Here is a 17149-nt window from a genome sequence, read left to right as displayed (position 1 = left end):
GAAAGAAAGAAAGAAAGAAAGAGAGAGAAGGGGAAAGAAGGAAGGGAAGAAGAGGGGAGGGAGGGAGGAAAGAAAAGAAAAAAGGAAGAGAAGGGGAAAGCAGAAAGGAAGGAAGGAAGGAAAGAAAGAAAGAAAGAGAAGGAAGGAAAGAAATGTTTTCTTAAGTTTCATTTAACAAGGTTCTAGGTATCTTTCACCCCTGTTGGGGAAGGACATTTCTTGATTTTTAGACAGTGTACCTCCTGGGTGGGTTTTTAAAAAAATCATATATTGACTGTAATACACAACTAGTTTTATTCCCTTTGGACTTCATCAGGTGTATGTAGCTACAATATCATGGCTACATATATTTGATAAGTTTCAAACAGAATCAAACTAGTCCTGCACTGCCTCCAGGTGGTTAGGAAAGTATTAACTGAGGCTCTCCAGGCTGAGTGAGTAGAGAAAGAATCGGAGGAAAAAACAGGAGCAAAAATGTAACAATGAGCACTGCAACAGTAGAAGGAAGGTTACTAGAATTAGTGTGGGGTTTGCTTCCCAGAAGCCTTCTGTTTGATGTATTTTTTTTTCTTTTTTTAAAAACAATTTTATTAATCCTTGCAATCCATAAAATATGGGTAGTCCTCAACTTACAACAGTTCATTTAGTGATCATTCGAACTTACGACAACACTGAAAAAAGTGGCTTATGATCCTTGGGGTCACGTGATCAAAAATTCAGATGCTTGGCCACTGATTTGTATATACCACCCAATTTGGCTCCTGAAATTTTATTGCATTCCCAAAAAATTAAAATCCAAAATCCCAAAGAAAAAAATTAAACAGAGACGAAACAAAACAAAACAAAAATATTGAAGAAAATGTGAATTAAAAAAAAAGAAAAGGACAAAAAGATTTATTATTCCCCCCCCCACACACACACACCCGGAGTCAATTGGGTTGTGTATAGATGTACAACCTTATCAATTCTGGATGTGCTTCCCAAGGGGGGGGGGGAACCTATTACAGATAATCCTTGACTTGCGACCACAATGGAGCCCAAATTTGCTAAGTGAGACGTTTGTTAAGTGAGTTTTGCCCCATTTTACGTCCTTTCTTGCCACAGTTGTTAAGGGAATCACTGCAGCTCTTAAGTTAGTAACACGGTTAAGTGAATCTGACTTCCCCATTGACTTTGTCAGACGGTCGCAAAAAGGGGATCACTGCAACCGTCATAAATATGAGGCAGTTGCCAAACCTCTAAATTTTGGCCATGGAGATGCTGCAACAGTCAGTAGTGTGAAAAATGGTCATAAGTCACTTTTTTCGGTGCCATGGTAACTTCAAATGGGTTCCAGTATCTGAGGGGCTGCCACAAGGCAGAGGGGGTCAGGCTGTTCACCAAAGCACCAGAGGGAAGGACGAGAAACAATGGTTGGAAACTGGTCAAGGACAGAAGTAACCTGGAACTAAGGAGAAACTTCCTGACAGTGAGGACAACGAACCAGTGGAACAGCTTGCCACCAGAAATCGTGGGCGCTCCATCACTGGAAATTTTTAAGAAGAGACTAGACAATCACCTGTCTGAGATGGTGTAGGCAACCTTGGCTCTTTTATAACTCGTGGACTTCAACTCCCAGAATTCCTGAGCCAGCCTTGCTGAGGGGAAAGGGAGAGGTTTCCAAGCTGAGCCATGCTGGCTCAGGAATTCTGGGAGTTGAAGTCCACGAGTCACAAAAGAGCCAAAGTTGCCTACCCCTGCCCTAGATCAGGGGTTCTCAACCTTGGCAACTTTAAGACTCGTGGACTTCAACTCCCAGAATTCCTGAGCCAGGCATGCTGAGGGAAAAGGGAGAGGTTTCCAAGCTGAGCCATGCAGGCTCAGGAATTCTGGGAGTTGAAGTCCACGAGTCATAAAAGAGCCAAAGTTGCCTACCCCTGGTGTAGGTTCTCCTACTTGAGCAGGGGGCTGGACTAGAAGACCTCCAAGGTCCCTTCCAGCCCTGCCCTGCCCTATCCCATCCTCTGTTGAAAGTCAAGGACTACCTGTACTGTTGCAATAGATTTGTCAGTGTTAAGGGGGCATATTTTGACCCTTCACCCCTATGTTTCTCAACTTTGCCAACTTTTAAGACAGATGGACTTCAACTCCCAGAATTCCTCAGCTAGCTGTGCTGCCTGAGGAATCCTGGGAGTTGAAGTCCGCCCGTCTTAAAAGTTGCTAGGGTTGGAAAAACGCAGCTCCGACCATTCACAAAACGGGCTGGATATCAATTTCTTCATTAGCCAAGACCCCCCCACCCGATTTGCTGCTCAATAGGGCCATCGCGGGACTTATAGAGCAGTTTGGACCTTTCTGAATTAGGAATTTGGAATTTGAGGTCAGTCTTTCCTGGAGGGTGTCCTTCCAATGTCTGGGAATATTGGGAGTGGATACTTAGTTGGGGAGGGGCCCCCTTTGCAAACTGGGTCTCCGCACATCCCCCTCCCAAGGCAGCCCCATTGAAACCAACGCAACCGACCCCAGGAAAAGCAGAATAATACGCCATTCGTTCTCTCGGCAGGCGTTTCTGCCCGTGCGCGTTTCCACCTCCCAAGAGGTCCATACCCAGCTTCGGGGTCACGGGAAACGCCATTCGGAAGACCCGAGTTGCGCGGTGCTCGTTCACCGACGGTGCACGGTTCAAACCGGCCCCGGAGGCGCCATTTTTCGATCGTCCAAACGGAAGTTCCGCCTCATCCGGTCACCGGTTGACTGGGAGGCGCCATTTTGTACGGATGTTGAACGTCTCGTAGGAAAAGGGCAAAAGGTTGGATAGGGGCGAAGCGTTGAGGCATCGGCTGGAGCTACTCTCCGGAGACCACCGCTGGGCGGCATTTGGAATACAACGCGGATTGTATTGTCCGGCTATTGATAGCGTCCATTCGTCTGTGAGAGCCGCCATTTTCGGCCTAGGCGTTAGAGGACTTGAGTGTGCGTGACCCGGAAGCTAAATCAGACTCCATTTTGCAAACGGAAACGGAGATCCGCTTCCATCTTGGATGAGGCGTCCTTATTCGCCCAGGGGTAGGCAACGTTGGTTCTTTTATGATTCGTGGACTTCAATTCCCAGAATTCCTGAGCCAGCATGGCTGGCTCAGGAATTCTGGGAGTTGAAGTTCACGAGTCATAAAAGAGCCAAGGTTGCCTACCGCTGTTCGCATAAACAATAATAATCACTAAATTGCCATCTATTAGTTACTTTAAGGAAAACATCACATTTCTAAGAAAGGCCTCGCCTAGATTCCAATGCACTATTCGCGACATTTCACAGCATTCTGGCGGCCATGTTTCTTAGGGGCGGAAAGAGCGTCTCGGCCATTTTCCAAACGGTCCCTAGGGCGCCATCTTGGATGCTGGTTGCTAAGGAAGCCGTTGCCCTTGGCGACCATGTAAACAGTCATCTGGGGTTTCCGCCTGTTCGGATGGCCGAGGGAGGCCCAGATTGATGCAAGTGACCGAGGAATAAATTAGCGCCTTTCTCTTAAGCAGCCTTCCCCAACCTGGCGCTCCCCATTCCTCCCCCATCGGGTCTGGGCAGCGCCAGCTGGGAAGGATGGGATGCGAGGTGGACCCTTTGCCCAGCCCCAGAGTATCAGATGGGAAAAGGCCTCACTTGCTTCACTTCTTTTTTTTTTCAAGAAAAAGGGTCTTTTCCTGCGTGTGTGTGTGTGTGTGTGTGTACTATACTTGATTTTATTAAATTCATATAGTGCTCATTTCACTATCAACCAACTCTGGGCTCTGGGTGGCTTACGATAATAGAAAAGCACAATATAATATAATACACACACACACATAGCATATATAGTATAGTATATAATAGTATGTGTGTGTATATATATACACACTATATATACACTATATATGTGTGTGTGTGTGTGTGCATAAATAACTGTGGCATACATATAACTATATGTGGCATGTATATAAGATATGGCACATATAACATGTATACACACACACACCCATATATATAACTTCATGGCATATGTATAAATATATGTGGTGTATATATAAACCTTGTGGCATAGATATAATTATAATATGTGTGCCATATACGTACATAACTACATGTAGCATACATATACGTTTATGGCATATATACTGTACAACTATAGGTGGCATAAATAGATAGATATAGAGAGATAGATAGATAGATAGATAGATAGATAACTAGATAGATAGATAGATAGATGATAGATAGATAGATAGATAGATAGATAGATAGATAGATAGATAGATAGATAGATAGATAGATAGATAGATAGATAGATAGGCAGGCAGGCAGGCAGGCAGGCAGGCAGGCAGACATATAGGTGGCATATATATAAATATGTATGATATATTTTTTTCCCATTCAGTTATGTCCGATTGTCAGAGACTGCCTGGACAAGTCCCTACAATTTTATTGGCAAGGTTTTTCCGAAGTGAAGCCTCTTTCCTAGAGCCGAGAGAAAGTGACTGACTGCAGTTCTCTTTCAGCCAGTCACTTTCACCTTTCTCTCTCTCTCTCAGTATGGCATATCTTGGCCCCCAATTTCTGGAAGAGCATTAAGATCTGGCTCGGTCCATTAGCATGTGGAATTAAGCCCTGGGAATGACTCGAGGTGCTTTTGCTATCTGTTTACTTTTGTACAGGTTTGTTTTTTTTTAATGTGGATTCTAACATTATTTTACTTTTTAAAGCACCCAGAGTCGCTTAAACAATGAGATGGGTGGTACGTAAATTTGATTAATAAATAATACATTTAAACGTGGAAAGTATATATGAAAAGAGGAACGTAAGCTGCTGAATTTTCCAGAGTTCTTTTATTGGACCAAAATAGTCACAGATTAAAAAAAATGAAAATGAAAATCACAAAAACAAAGGACTCGTTATGACTGAGCAGCGTTCTGCGCAACAGATGGATTTGTGTCCAGCTGGCTAAAATAAAACTTCCGGAGCTACTTTCGATTCCTACTTGTCTTATATTTATCTCTTCCCCACCCCTTTCTTCTTCTTTTAAGGTTGACCCGGGCTGAGAACCCTCAGTTGCCACAAAGGAAATGAGAAGCATTTTCTGCTCAAAACATGTTTACTTAATCGTAGTACACGCTGGTGTTGCTAACCTAGTGGGTGAACAAGTCACCTAGTCGCGTCATGAAGCGCCTGCAAAGGAACCGTCGCACTCAGCACGCACCGAGGACCCCACGGTTCAACCTTCAGCTACGGAGATTCTCTTCTATTGGTATCAAAACAGTCTGGGCTATCTCTGGGACTGAGCCTTTGGACTAGGAAGTTATTAACAGGATAATCGAGTTGGAAGGGACCTTGGAGGTCTTCTAGTCCAACTCCCTGCTCAGGCAGGAAACCCTATTATACACTTTTGGCATTGGTTTGCTCTCCAAGCTATTCCCTTTTAGCTTATATATATTTTGTGTGGAGATATATAATATAATATATAATATATACACTGTACATATCTCCACACAACACAGAGACTGTATGTATGTCTTGTGTACATATGAGGTATATACATTGTACATATCTCCACACGAGACACGGAGACTCTTTATGTATGTCTTGTGTACATATGAGGTATATACAGTGTACATATCTCCACATGAGACACGGAGACTCCGTATGTATGTCTTGTGTACATATGAAGTATATACAGTGTACATATCTCTACACAACACACAGACTCTTTATGTATGTCTTGTGTACATATGAGGTATACACGGAGACTCTATGTATGTCTTGTGTACATATGAGATATATACATTGTACATATCTCCACACGAGACACGGAGACTCTTTATGTATGTCTTGTGTACATATGAGGTATATTCAGTGTACATATCTCCACATGAGACACAGAGACTCCGTATGTATGTCTTGTGTACATATGAGGTATATACATTGTACATATTTCCACACAACAGACAGACTCTTTATGTATGTCTTGTGTACATATGAGGTATATACAGTGTACATATCTCCACATGAGACACGGAGACTCCGTATGTATGTCTTGTGTACATATGAAGTATCTACACTGTATGTATCTCCACACGAGACACAGACTCTATGTATGTCTTGTGTACATATGAGGTAAATACATTGTACATATCTCCACATGAGACACGGAGCTCTTTATGTATGTCTTGTGTACATATGAGGTATACACGGAGACTCTATGTCTTGTGTACATATGAGATATATTCATTGTACATATCTCCACACGAGACATGGAGACTCTTTATATATGTCTTGTGTACATATGAGGTATATACATTGTACATATCTCCACACAACAGACAGACTCTTTATGTATGTCTTGTGTACATATGAGATGTATACATTGTATATATCTCCACAAGACAGACTCTGTATGTGTCTTGTGTACATATGAGGTATATACATTGTGTGTATCTCCACACGAGACACAGAGACTCTGTATGTATGTCTTGGGTACATATGCGATATACACATTGTACATATCTCTACATGAGACACGTAGACTCTTTATGTATGTCTTGTGTACATATGAAGTATATACATTGTACATATCTGTACATGAGACACAGAGACTCTTTATCTATGTCTTGGGTACATATGAGATATATACAATGTATATATCTCCACAAGACACAGAGACTCTGTATGTATGCCTTGTGTACATATGAGATATATACATTGTACATCTCTCCACACGAGACACAGAGACTATGTATGTCTTGGGTACATATGAGGTATATACTTTGTATATATCTCCACACGAGACACAGAGATTCTTGTCTGGTAATGAAACATGCAGAAACTGAACTGAAACAAGCTTGGAGAGCAAACCAGTGCCACCATCTCAAACCAGAGCTACAAGTATTTTTCTATTATTTCAACCCTCTACCATTTCAGACCAACGGCTGCCCAGTCTCTTCTTAAAAACCTCCAGGGTTGGGGCATTCACAACTGTTCCTCTGATTAATTGTCCTCACTTGCCAGGCAATTTCCTCTTTAGTTCTAAGGTGGCGTCTCTCCCTGATGAGTTTCCATCCGTTGCTTCTCGTCCTGCCTCCGGGCGCTTTGGAGAATGAGGTGGACCCCATTAAGATGAAGCCGAGAGGCCGCCCAAATCTAGGATTCGCAGGAACCCCCCCCTTTCCTCTAGAGCCGGGCGCGACCTGGAGACTTTGTGGAAGAGTGGATGCCGAAAGCTGACGCAGGAAATCACAGCTGGGTTACGGACATGCCCCGTGCTCTCCTTCAGGAAATCTCCGCTTGCTCTTCTTGGGCACGGCTGGGAGAAATATGTGCAGGAACTGGCAGTCCTTTATCTCCCAAAGGATGAGGTAGAGGCTGCCCCTGCCCCCACCTGGCACCAGGCGGACCTTGGACTCGATGGCTCACCCCCCCTCACTCCTCCCCCCCAGCCACCCTGCTTAGTTCCTCAAGTTAAAAGTGCTGTCCTGACAGCTTTCAATTCTTTAGTCTTAAGCTGGTCCGAGGACAGGCAGGCAGTTCCACAGGGGGAGAGAAAGCTAAGCCCAGAACTGGTGAGTCCTACTCAATCCATCTCTCCAGGCAGCTTCTTCTTCATCCTTGTCCCTTTTTTTTTTTCTAGATCCCTTGCTGGGAAGGGATCAGGATCCTGCTTTCCAGCCATCGCCGGGAGATCTGTCCCTGATTAAAACAGAAACCCGAGTTCTTATCATTGCTTGGATCCCATTCACAAAGAGTCCTGTCCAAATGTGACTTTCTGTAGCATTTCTGACCTCTAGAGAATCCGCTGGGCCGTCTGAATGCTGGACCTGTCTGCGCCTGCCCGTTTGATTATTCTTCCAGATTTGATTTTACTTTTTTTTTTTTTAAATCAATTTAATTTAGAGCTTTCTTCCCCTGGATCTAGCAAAGAAAAAAGAAAAAAAAAAGCCAGGTCCGCAGGAAGCAAAGGAATACCTCTTCCAGCCTTAATAATAATAATAATAATAATAATAATAATAATAATAATAATAATAATAATAATAATAATAATAATAATAATAATAATAAAGTTGGAAGGGACCTTGGAGGTCATCGAGTCCAACCCCCTGCTCAGGCAGGAAACCCTATACCATTTCAGACAAATGGCTGTCCAGTCTCTTCTTAAAAACTTCCAGTGTTGGAGCNTGGTTAATTGTTCTAACTGTCAGGAAGTTTCTCCTTAGTTCTAGGTTGCTTCTCTCCTTGATCAGTTTCCATCCGTGGTTTCTTGTCCTGCCTTCGGGTGCTTTGGAGAATAGCTTGACTCCCTCTTCTTTGGGGCAGCCCCTGAGATATTGGAAGACTGCTATCCTGTCCCCCCTCGTCCTTCTCTTCATTAAACTAGACATCCCCAATTCCAGCAACCGTTCCTTATATGTTTTAGCCTCCAGTCCCCTAATCATCTTTGTTGCTCTTCTCTGTACTCTTTCTAAAGTCTCAGCATCTTTTTTACATCGTGGCGACCAAAACTGGATGCAGTATTCCAAGTGTGGCCAGTTTTCACTGTCCTGGTAGACAAGAGAGACTAGCTTTTCACTGTACTAGATCAGATTCTGGTTGATTTGGATCCGGGCGTTCGCCGCTTGTGTGAAGCGGCCAGTTGTGATTTAGTTAGTTAAAACCCCCTTGAGGCACACTGCGGTGGACCAAACCGACTCTGTGCCCAGTCTTGGTGCACTTCGCTTCCATGGAGACTAGCCAAGCCGAGTTTAGATCTGCAAAGCTTATTTTGATGCCACCTTCCTCAAACTGGTCCGGGATGGATTCTCGCCTTTATTAAGTCGGGGCTAACGGGAGCACATTTGACGTCGTGGGCGCTCCATCGTTGGAGGTTTTTAAGAAGAGACTGGACAGTCACTTGTCTGAAACGGTATAGCCTCTCCGGTTTGAGCAGGGGGCTGGACTAGAAGACCTCCGAGGTCCCTTCCAGCTCTATTCTGATTCTGAAGAGCTCCAGGTTGCAGAAGCTAATAAGGCATTGTCTGACTCGCTCCCCAAGGAGGGAAAAAAACCCGCACCTTTTGGGATGCAGGGTGGTGGTGGTAGTGGTGGTGTCCCTTCCAGCCGTGGCGCTAACTGAGTTATTTTCTCCTTTGCCCAGCCATGACCAGGTCCGGCCAGTATGTGGTGGCGGCCACTCAGGATGAAACCCCGGCTAAGGCCGCGGCTAATGGGAAGTTGCCGGAGTCCGTCTCCTCCTCCGAGGAGACGATGCAGCTGAAGAAGGAAATCTCGCTGCTCAACGGCGTCTGCTTGATTGTGGGCAACATGATCGGCTCGGGCATCTTCGTCTCGCCCAAGGGGGTCCTGGCCTACAGCGCGTCGTACGGACTCTCCCTCGTCATCTGGGGCGTGGGGGGCCTTTTCTCCGTCTTCGGGGCCCTCTGCTACGCCGAGCTGGGCACCACCATCAAAAAGTCGGGGGCCAGCTACGCCTACATCTTGGAGGCCTTCGGGCAGCTGCCGGCGTTCATCCGCCTGTGGACCTCCCTGCTCATCATAGAGCCCACCAGCCAGGCCATCATCGCCATCACTTTCGCCAACTACTTGGTCCAACCCTTTTTCCCGTCCTGCGAGGCGCCCTACCTGGCCGGCCGTCTCCTGGCCGCGGTCTGCATCTGTGAGTACCGTCGGGGAAAGGCGTGGGCGAGGGGGAGGGGGTCGGTTGAGGTCAACGGCCAGAACGTGGCGCTCTCCTCTAAGGCCAGGCTTTTCAACCAGTGGTACGGGTACCACCTGTGGTACATTGGCACCTGGCAGGTGGTACGCGACCATTCTAGAAAAGTGGTAGCGGGGGGAGGGGAATGAGCTGAACCGGTGGCAGCACCGCACAAGCCTGAGCGAGAGACGGCTGGAGCTGCAGGGCTTTCAGGGCTCAGCGGAAGCATCAGGATCAGCGCCAGGATCCAGCTGATCGGCACTTCTTCGGGGCTGCCAGGGCTCAGCGGAAGCACCAGGATCAGCACCAGGCTCCAGCTGGATCTAGGCGCTGATCCTGGCGCTTCTGCTGAGCCCAGAAGAAGCGCCGATCAGCTGGAATGTTGCAGCCTCTCCAGGGTCTTGTGATTTACATTCCGATGCTTGGCAACCGATTCATATTTATGATGGTCACAGTGTCCCAGGGTCATGTGAAGTGACCAAAACCTGCTGCCACCACCCATCAGACGGGGGGGAATAAAAACCAAACACCCCCCACCCCCACCCCCGCTGCCAATCCTCAACAGAAATGCTCACAACAATGAAAACCTCGGACAGGAGGAAGAGCGCCGCCGGGCAGGCAGGCAGGTGTCTTGCTCGGCTGTGGCTGTGGCTTGGGCGGGGGCGCTTTTTTCAGGGCCATTGTAACTTCGAACAGTCACTAAGCGAACTGTTGTAAGTCAAGGACTACCTGTACTTTATCACTTTTTTCCTTTTTTTGGGGGGGGGGTCATCAACTTTTTGACACCTTGCTAGGCGACTGGTGGCGCTCGGATGTTGCCATATCCTAAAAGTGGTACAATGGGTGAAAAGGTTGAAAAGCCCTGCTCTAAGGATCCTTCGGACTTCTCCGGGCCCTGATCCGGGAGGGAGGGGGGGGGGAGACCTTCTGGAGAAGGTTTCTGAGCTTCCCAAGTGTGGAGGCCAAACTTTTCCGTGGCTGGGGAGGCATTTTTGGTAAGAATCTCAAGCTCTGCCAAAGCTCGGTTCAAGCCGGGCGAAGGGCAGATTGTTGCTCGGGGCATCTAATCTCTTTCTCTGCTCTTATCTCGCCCTGACCTTCCTTCTCATTCTCCGCAACAACTCCCTTAGTTGAGACTTCGAATCCTGAAAGTGGTTAAGATGCCAACTTTGCCCAGATCTGGCTTCTGTTCGCAACTGGAGCTTCCCAGAGTTGCATCTTCACTTTTCCTGCATTTTTGTTTTGGGAGGGTGGGGGGCTAGCCGGGATAGGACCCTAGTTATCTTGCCTCTTTACAATATGAAGGTTATTTATATTTATTTTCCCTCCCTTATCGTGATCCCATTCTCCTGGTTGGCCTATGAGTCAGGCATCCGCGATAAGGCGTCTTTGCGCCTTTCTTTGATTACTCCCGGATTCGGGGACGGTTCGGTCCGACGGGGGCTCCTCCTTTGAAAGTGTCAAGCTCAAAAAAAAACATGACCGCTTGGATTTCCGAATGACAGGATCACAGAGTTGGAAAGGGGACCTTGGAGGTCTTCTAGTCCAGCCCTCGGCTCAGGCAGGAAACCCTACGCCATTTCAGACGACTGGCTGCCCAACCTCTTCCTCAAAACCTCCAGTGTTGGAGCACTCACAGCTTCTGGAGGCAACTTGATTAATTGTTCTCACTGTCAGGAAATTCCCCCTTAGCCAATGCAATCCTAAGTTGCATTAACAGAGGGATTCAATCAAGATTCACCATGATATAAAGCCTTGGTAAGGCCACACTTGGAATACGGCATCCAGTTTTGGTCACCATGATGTAAAAAAGATGTTGAGACTCTAGGAAAAAGTGCAGAGAAGAGCAACCAAGATGATCAGGAGACTGGGGGCTAAAACATATAAGGAACGGTTGCTGGAATATGAGCCAACCATGTGCTGCAGCTGCCAAAAAGGCCAACACAGTGCTGGGCTGCATTAACAGAGGGATAGAATCAAGATCATGTGAAGTATTAATACCACTTTACAAGGCCTTGGTAAGGCCACACTTGGAATACGGCATCCAGTTTTGGTCACCACGATGTAAAAAAGATGTTGAGACTCTAGGAAAAAGTGCAGAGAAGAGCAACCAAGATGATCAGGGGACTGGAGGCTAAAACATATAAGGAACAGTTGCTGGAATTAGGTACAGTATGTCTAGTTTAATGAAGAGAAGGACGAGGGGGGACAGGATAGGAGTCTTCCCATATCTCAGGGGCTGCCCCAAAGAAGAGGGAGTCAAGCTATTCTCCAAAGCACCTGAAGGCAGGACAAGGAATAACGGATAGAAACTGATCAAGGAGAGATTCAACTCAGAAATAAGGAGAAATTTCCTGACAGGGAGAACAACCAACCAATGGAACAGTTTGCCTTCAGATGTTGTGGGAGCTTCATCACCGGAAGCTTTAAAGAATAGACTGGACTGCCATCTGTCAGGAATTGGGGAAGGGTCTCCTGCTTGGGCGGGGGGTTGGACTAGATGACCTACAAGGTACCTTCCAACTCTTATTCTATTCTATTTCATTCCATTCCTTATTATTCTATTCTATTCTATTCTATTCTATTCTATTCTATTCTATTCTATTCTATTCTATTCTATTCCATTCCATTCCATTCCATTCCATTCCTTATTATTCTATTCTATTCTATTCTATTCTATTCTATTCTATTCTATTCTATTCTATTCTATTCTATTCTATTCTATTCTATTCTATTCTATTCTATTCCATTCCATTCCATTCCATTCCTTATTATTCTATTCTATTCTATTCTATTCTATTCTATTCTATTCTATTCTATTCTATTCTATTCTATTCTATTCCTTATTATTCTATTCTATTCTATTCTATTCTATTCTATTCTATTCTATTTCTATTTCTATTTCTATTTCTATTCTATTCTATTCTAATTATGATGAGTTTCCATCCATTGCTTCTCCTCCTGCCTTGGAGAATAAGTGGACCCCCTACTTCTTTGTGGTAGCCCCTCAGATATTGGAACACAGCTATCATGTCACCCCAATCCTTCTTTTCCTTAAACTAGACCTACCCAATTCCTGCAACCGTTCTATGTACGTTTGAACCTCCGGTCCCCTAATTATCTTTGTTGCTCCCGGCTGAACGGAGTGGAGCAGGACTTTTTCTTCCATCAAGGGCACCGCAGGGGCCGTGAACCTTACTCTGAAGAGTAGCTGTGAGGTCAAAGAGGGAAGCCATTTGCTCTGGTTTCTTTTCAGCAGAGTTAAAATTAAATTTAGCTCAGGGGATTTATACTCCTCCGTCGTTTATTGAGCAATCTCCTTGCTGCCAAAAGGACAGCTTTTGAAAGCCGATGGAGCTTTCCTGCACCCAAAGATTTGGGGGCTAGCATTTGCACCTGTGGGCTAAAGGAAATAATAATAATAATAATAATAATAATAATAAATAAAGTTGGAAGGGACCTTGGAGGTCATCGAGTCCAACCCCCTGCTCAGGCAGGAAACCCTACACCATTTCGGACAGATGGCTGTCCAGTCTCTTCTTAAAAACTTCCAGTGTTGGAGCATTCACCGCTTCTGGAGGCAGGTTGTTCCACTGGTTAATTATTCTCACTGTCAGGAAGTTTCTCCTCAGTTCTAGGTTGCTTCTCTCCTTGATTAGTTTCCACCCGTTGCTTCTTGTCCTGCCTTCAGGCCCTTTGGAGAATAGCTTGACTCCTTTATTCTTTGGGGCAGCCCCTGAGATACTGGAACATTGCTATCATGTCCCCCCTCGTCCTTCTCTTCGTTAAACTAGACATACCCAATTCCAGCAGCCTTTCCTTATATGCTTTAGCCTCCAGTCCCCTAATCATCTTTGTTGCTCTTCTCTGTACTCTTTCTACAGTCTCAGCATCTTTTTTACATCGTGGTGACCAAAATTGGACGCCGTATTCCAAGTGTGGTCTTACCAAGGCATTGTAAAGTGGTATTAACACTTCACCTGATCTTGATTCTATCCCTCTGTTAATGCAGCCCAGCACTGAGTTGGCTTTTTTGGCTGCTGTAGCACACGGCTGGCTCCTATTTAAGCGATTGTCCACTAGGACTCCGAGATCCCTCTCCCAGTTACTACTATTGAGCAAGGTACCCCCTATACTATACCTGTGCATTTGGTTTTTCTTGCCTAAATGTAGAAGCTTACTTTTTTCACCCTTGAATTTCATTTTGTTAGATAGCGCCCAGTGTTCAAGTCTGTCCAGGTCCTCCTGTATCTTAAGCCTGTCTTCTGGAGTGTTGGCACGTTTCCCCTGTCTCTTTTGCTCCACTTCTTGGGCTCATTTTTTCTGGTGCCACAGCTCTCAGCAGGATCCAGAGCTCCCGACGACGCTCTGCTCCACCCTCATTCTGGCAGAAAAATGGCAGCCAGAGGCAAACCACAGGCAGACCTGTCTGTACCATCTTAAGTGGAGCTTAATCTTTAATCTTTCATCTTTAACCTCTTACAAGGGGCTTAATCCTAGCTTGGATATCTCTGCATGTGGCCTGGATGTGATCAGGAGAAGATGACACATACACCTCTCCCGATGAGGATCTCTCCTAAGGTTTTACACCTTTGGTGGGGGGAAACCAAAGGTACAAGGACAGATTAGGCGAAACCGGGCTCAAAAACAGCAACTGTGAGAGGGACCTCGGAGGCACTAAGTGGACGATCACTTAAACCTGAGCCAGCAGCCAAAACAAAAGCTAATACAATCCTGGGTTGTATAAACAGAGGCACAGAATCAAGATCACGCGAGGTATTAGTACCGCTTTATAAAAACACTGGTGAGACCACACCTGGAATACCGCGGCCAATTTTGGTCGGCGTATCACAAAAAATGATGTTGAGAGTTTGGAAAAAATTCAGAGAAGAGCAACTAAGATGACCCAAGGCCTGGAGACTAAAACATATGAAGAAGGGCTGCAGGACTTGGGTTTGGCTAGTCTAAACAAAAGAAGAAATAGGGGAGACATGATAGCAGCGTTCCAGTATTTGAGAGGCTGCCACAAAGAAGAGGAGGTCAAATTATTCTCCAGAGCACCAGAGGGCAGGACGAGAAACAATGGTTGGAAACTGATCAAAGAGAGAATAAACCTGGAATTAAGGAGAAACTTCCTGACAGTGAGGACAATTAACCAGTGGAACAGCTGGCCTCCGGAAATCGTGGGTGCTCCATCAGAGATTTTTAAGAAGAGGCTAAACAGTCACTTGTCTGAGATGGTATATAGGTTCTCCTGCTTGAGCGGGGGGTTGGACTAGAAGACCTCCAAGGTCCCTTCCAGCTTCTATTCTATTCTATTCTATTCTATTCTATTCTATTCTATTCTATTCTATTCTATTCTATTTTCTCTTCTCTCTTTCTATTCTATTCTATTCTATTCTATTTTCTCTTCTCTCTTTCTATTCTATTCTATTCTATTCTATTTTCTCTTCTCTCTTTCTATTCTATTCTATTCTATCCTATTTTCTCTTCTCTCTTTCTATTCTATTCTATTCTATTCTATTCTATTCTATTCTATTCTATTCTATTCTATTCTATTCTATTCTATCCTATTTTCTCTTCTCTCATTCTATTCTATTCTATTCTATTTTCTCTTCTCTCTCTCTTTCTATTCTATTCTATTCTATTCTATTCTAGTCTATTCTAGTCTAGTCTAGTCTAGTCTATATTCTAGACTAGCCTATCCTATTTTCTCTTCTCTTCTCTTCTCTTCTCTTCTCTTTTCTCTTCTCTTCTCTTCTCTTCTCTTCTCTTCTCTTCTCTTCTCTTCCATTCCATTCCATTCCATTCCATTCCATTCCATTCCATTCCATTCCATTCCATCCCACTCCATTCTACTTCCAATGTCCCTTCCAGCTCTATTCTGAATCTAAATCTTCACACAGAGAGAAAAAAAGACTCGCTCTCCGCGTTCAGGGAATCTGAAGGATCCCGAAAGTGTACGTCTTTGGACAAAGTTTGTTAGTCCTAATCTCCTCCAGATTATTATTATTATTATTATTATTATTATTATTATTATTTGCTAATAGGGCTTCCCTATTCCAAAAAGTCCTCTTTCCACTTTAGGGCATCGTGACTCAAAGGTCTGGTGACTTCCCAGCTCGTTTTCTGCTGCTTGTGCTCCTCCTTCCCTCTTTAACTGGCAATTAATTCTGGGGTTTTTTTTTTGTTTTCGGGAAGTCGGCGACTTCCAGCTGATGGCCAGGCAGCCTTGCTGAATCGGCAAGCCCGGCTGGTCTCAAGCAGCCGGGCGAGAAGTGCAGTGTCAGGCCCGCCCGAAAAACCACTTGGTTGCAACACAGGAATGTGCCGGCTGGAACGGCCGGCGTGGGCTTGGGGTGTGTGTGTGTAGGCAAAAAAAAAGAAAGAAAAAAAACCTTCTCAGGGTGGGAGGGGTGGATGGTGGGAGATGGGGCTGGGATGGCAGCGAACTGGGCGTGGGGTGAAGTCTCTTGTCTCTCTTCTAAAGCAGCCCTCCCCCCAAAAAAGCTAAGACAATCCTGGGTTGGATAAACAGAGGCATAGAATCAAGATCAGGTGAAGTGTTAATACCGCTTTGTAAAGCCTCAGCGAGGCCACACCTGGAATCCGGCCTCCAGTTTTGGCCGCCACCTTACCAAAAAAAGATGGTGAGACTTTGGAAGAAGTGCAGAGAAGCAACCTGGAATTAAGGAGAAACTTCCTGACAGTGAGGACAATGAACCAGTGGAACAACCTGCCTCCAGAGGTTGTGGGTGCTCCATCACTGGACGTTTTTGAGAAGAGACTGGACAGCCGTCTGTCTGAAATGGTATAGGGTCTCTTGCTTGGGCAGGGAGTTGGACTAGATGACCTACAAGGTTCCTTCCAACTTCTATTCTATTCTATTCTATTCTATTCTATTCTATTCTATTCTATTCTATTCTATTCTATCTTCTATTCTCTTTTGTTATTCTACTCTACTCTACTCTACTCTACTCTACTCTACTCTACTCTACTCTATTCTATTCTATTCTATTCTATTTTCTCTCTTCTCTTCTCTTCTCTTCTCTTCTCTTCTCTTCTCTTCTCTTCTCTTCTCTTCTCTTCTCTTCTCTTCTCTTCTCTCGTTATTCTACTCTACTCTACTCCGTTCCATTCCATTCCATTCTATTCTATTCTATTCTATTCTATTCTATTCTATTCTATTCTGTTATTTCTATTTCTATTCTTTTCTATTCTATTCTATTCTGTTCTGTTATTTCTATTTCTATTTCTATTTCTATTCCTATTCTATTCTATTCTATTCTATTCTATTCTATTCTATTCTATTCTATTTTCTCTCTTCTCTTCTCTTCTCTTCTCTTCTCTTCTCTTCTCTTCTCTTCTCTTCTCTTCTCTTCTCTTCTCTCGTTATTCTACTCTACTCTACTCCGTTCCATTCCATTCCATTCTATTCTATTCTATTCTATTCTATTCTATTCTAT

The 17149-nt window shown here is 44.8% G+C and overlaps 2 protein-coding genes across 3 annotated transcripts in view; one reads left to right on the top strand and one right to left on the bottom strand.

Annotated features, from left to right (window-relative positions):
- Positions 1 to 2697, bottom strand: part of MRPL52 (mitochondrial ribosomal protein L52) — a 10573-nt gene extending 7876 nt beyond the window's left edge. Inside the window, exon 1 of one of the 2 annotated variants that reach the window (XM_015824384.1) lies at positions 2587 to 2697. In XM_015824384.1, coding sequence (XP_015679870.1) covers positions 2587 to 2614 — 28 coding nt within the window. In that variant the 5' untranslated portion in view covers positions 2615 to 2697. Of the gene's footprint in view, positions 1 to 2500; positions 2564 to 2586 lie in introns of those variants that run through there. The other variant, XM_015824385.1, reaches the window with a different exon arrangement.
- Positions 2698 to 9127: 6430 nt separating this feature from the next.
- SLC7A7 (solute carrier family 7 member 7) overlaps positions 9128 to 17149 on the top strand; it is a 31631-nt gene continuing 23609 nt past the window's right edge. The window contains exon 1 of the mRNA XM_015824383.1: positions 9128 to 9644. Coding sequence (XP_015679869.1) covers positions 9128 to 9644 — 517 coding nt within the window. The remainder of the gene's footprint in view (positions 9645 to 17149) is intronic.

Source organism: Protobothrops mucrosquamatus, unplaced genomic scaffold (assembly GCF_001527695.2).
Source record: "Protobothrops mucrosquamatus isolate PMUCROS unplaced genomic scaffold, P.Mucros_1.0 scaffold2216, whole genome shotgun sequence".
Lineage (NCBI taxonomy): Eukaryota > Metazoa > Chordata > Lepidosauria > Squamata > Viperidae > Protobothrops > Protobothrops mucrosquamatus.
Note: the sequence above shows the minus strand (reverse complement) of the source record. Positions and strands in the feature narration are given on the sequence as shown.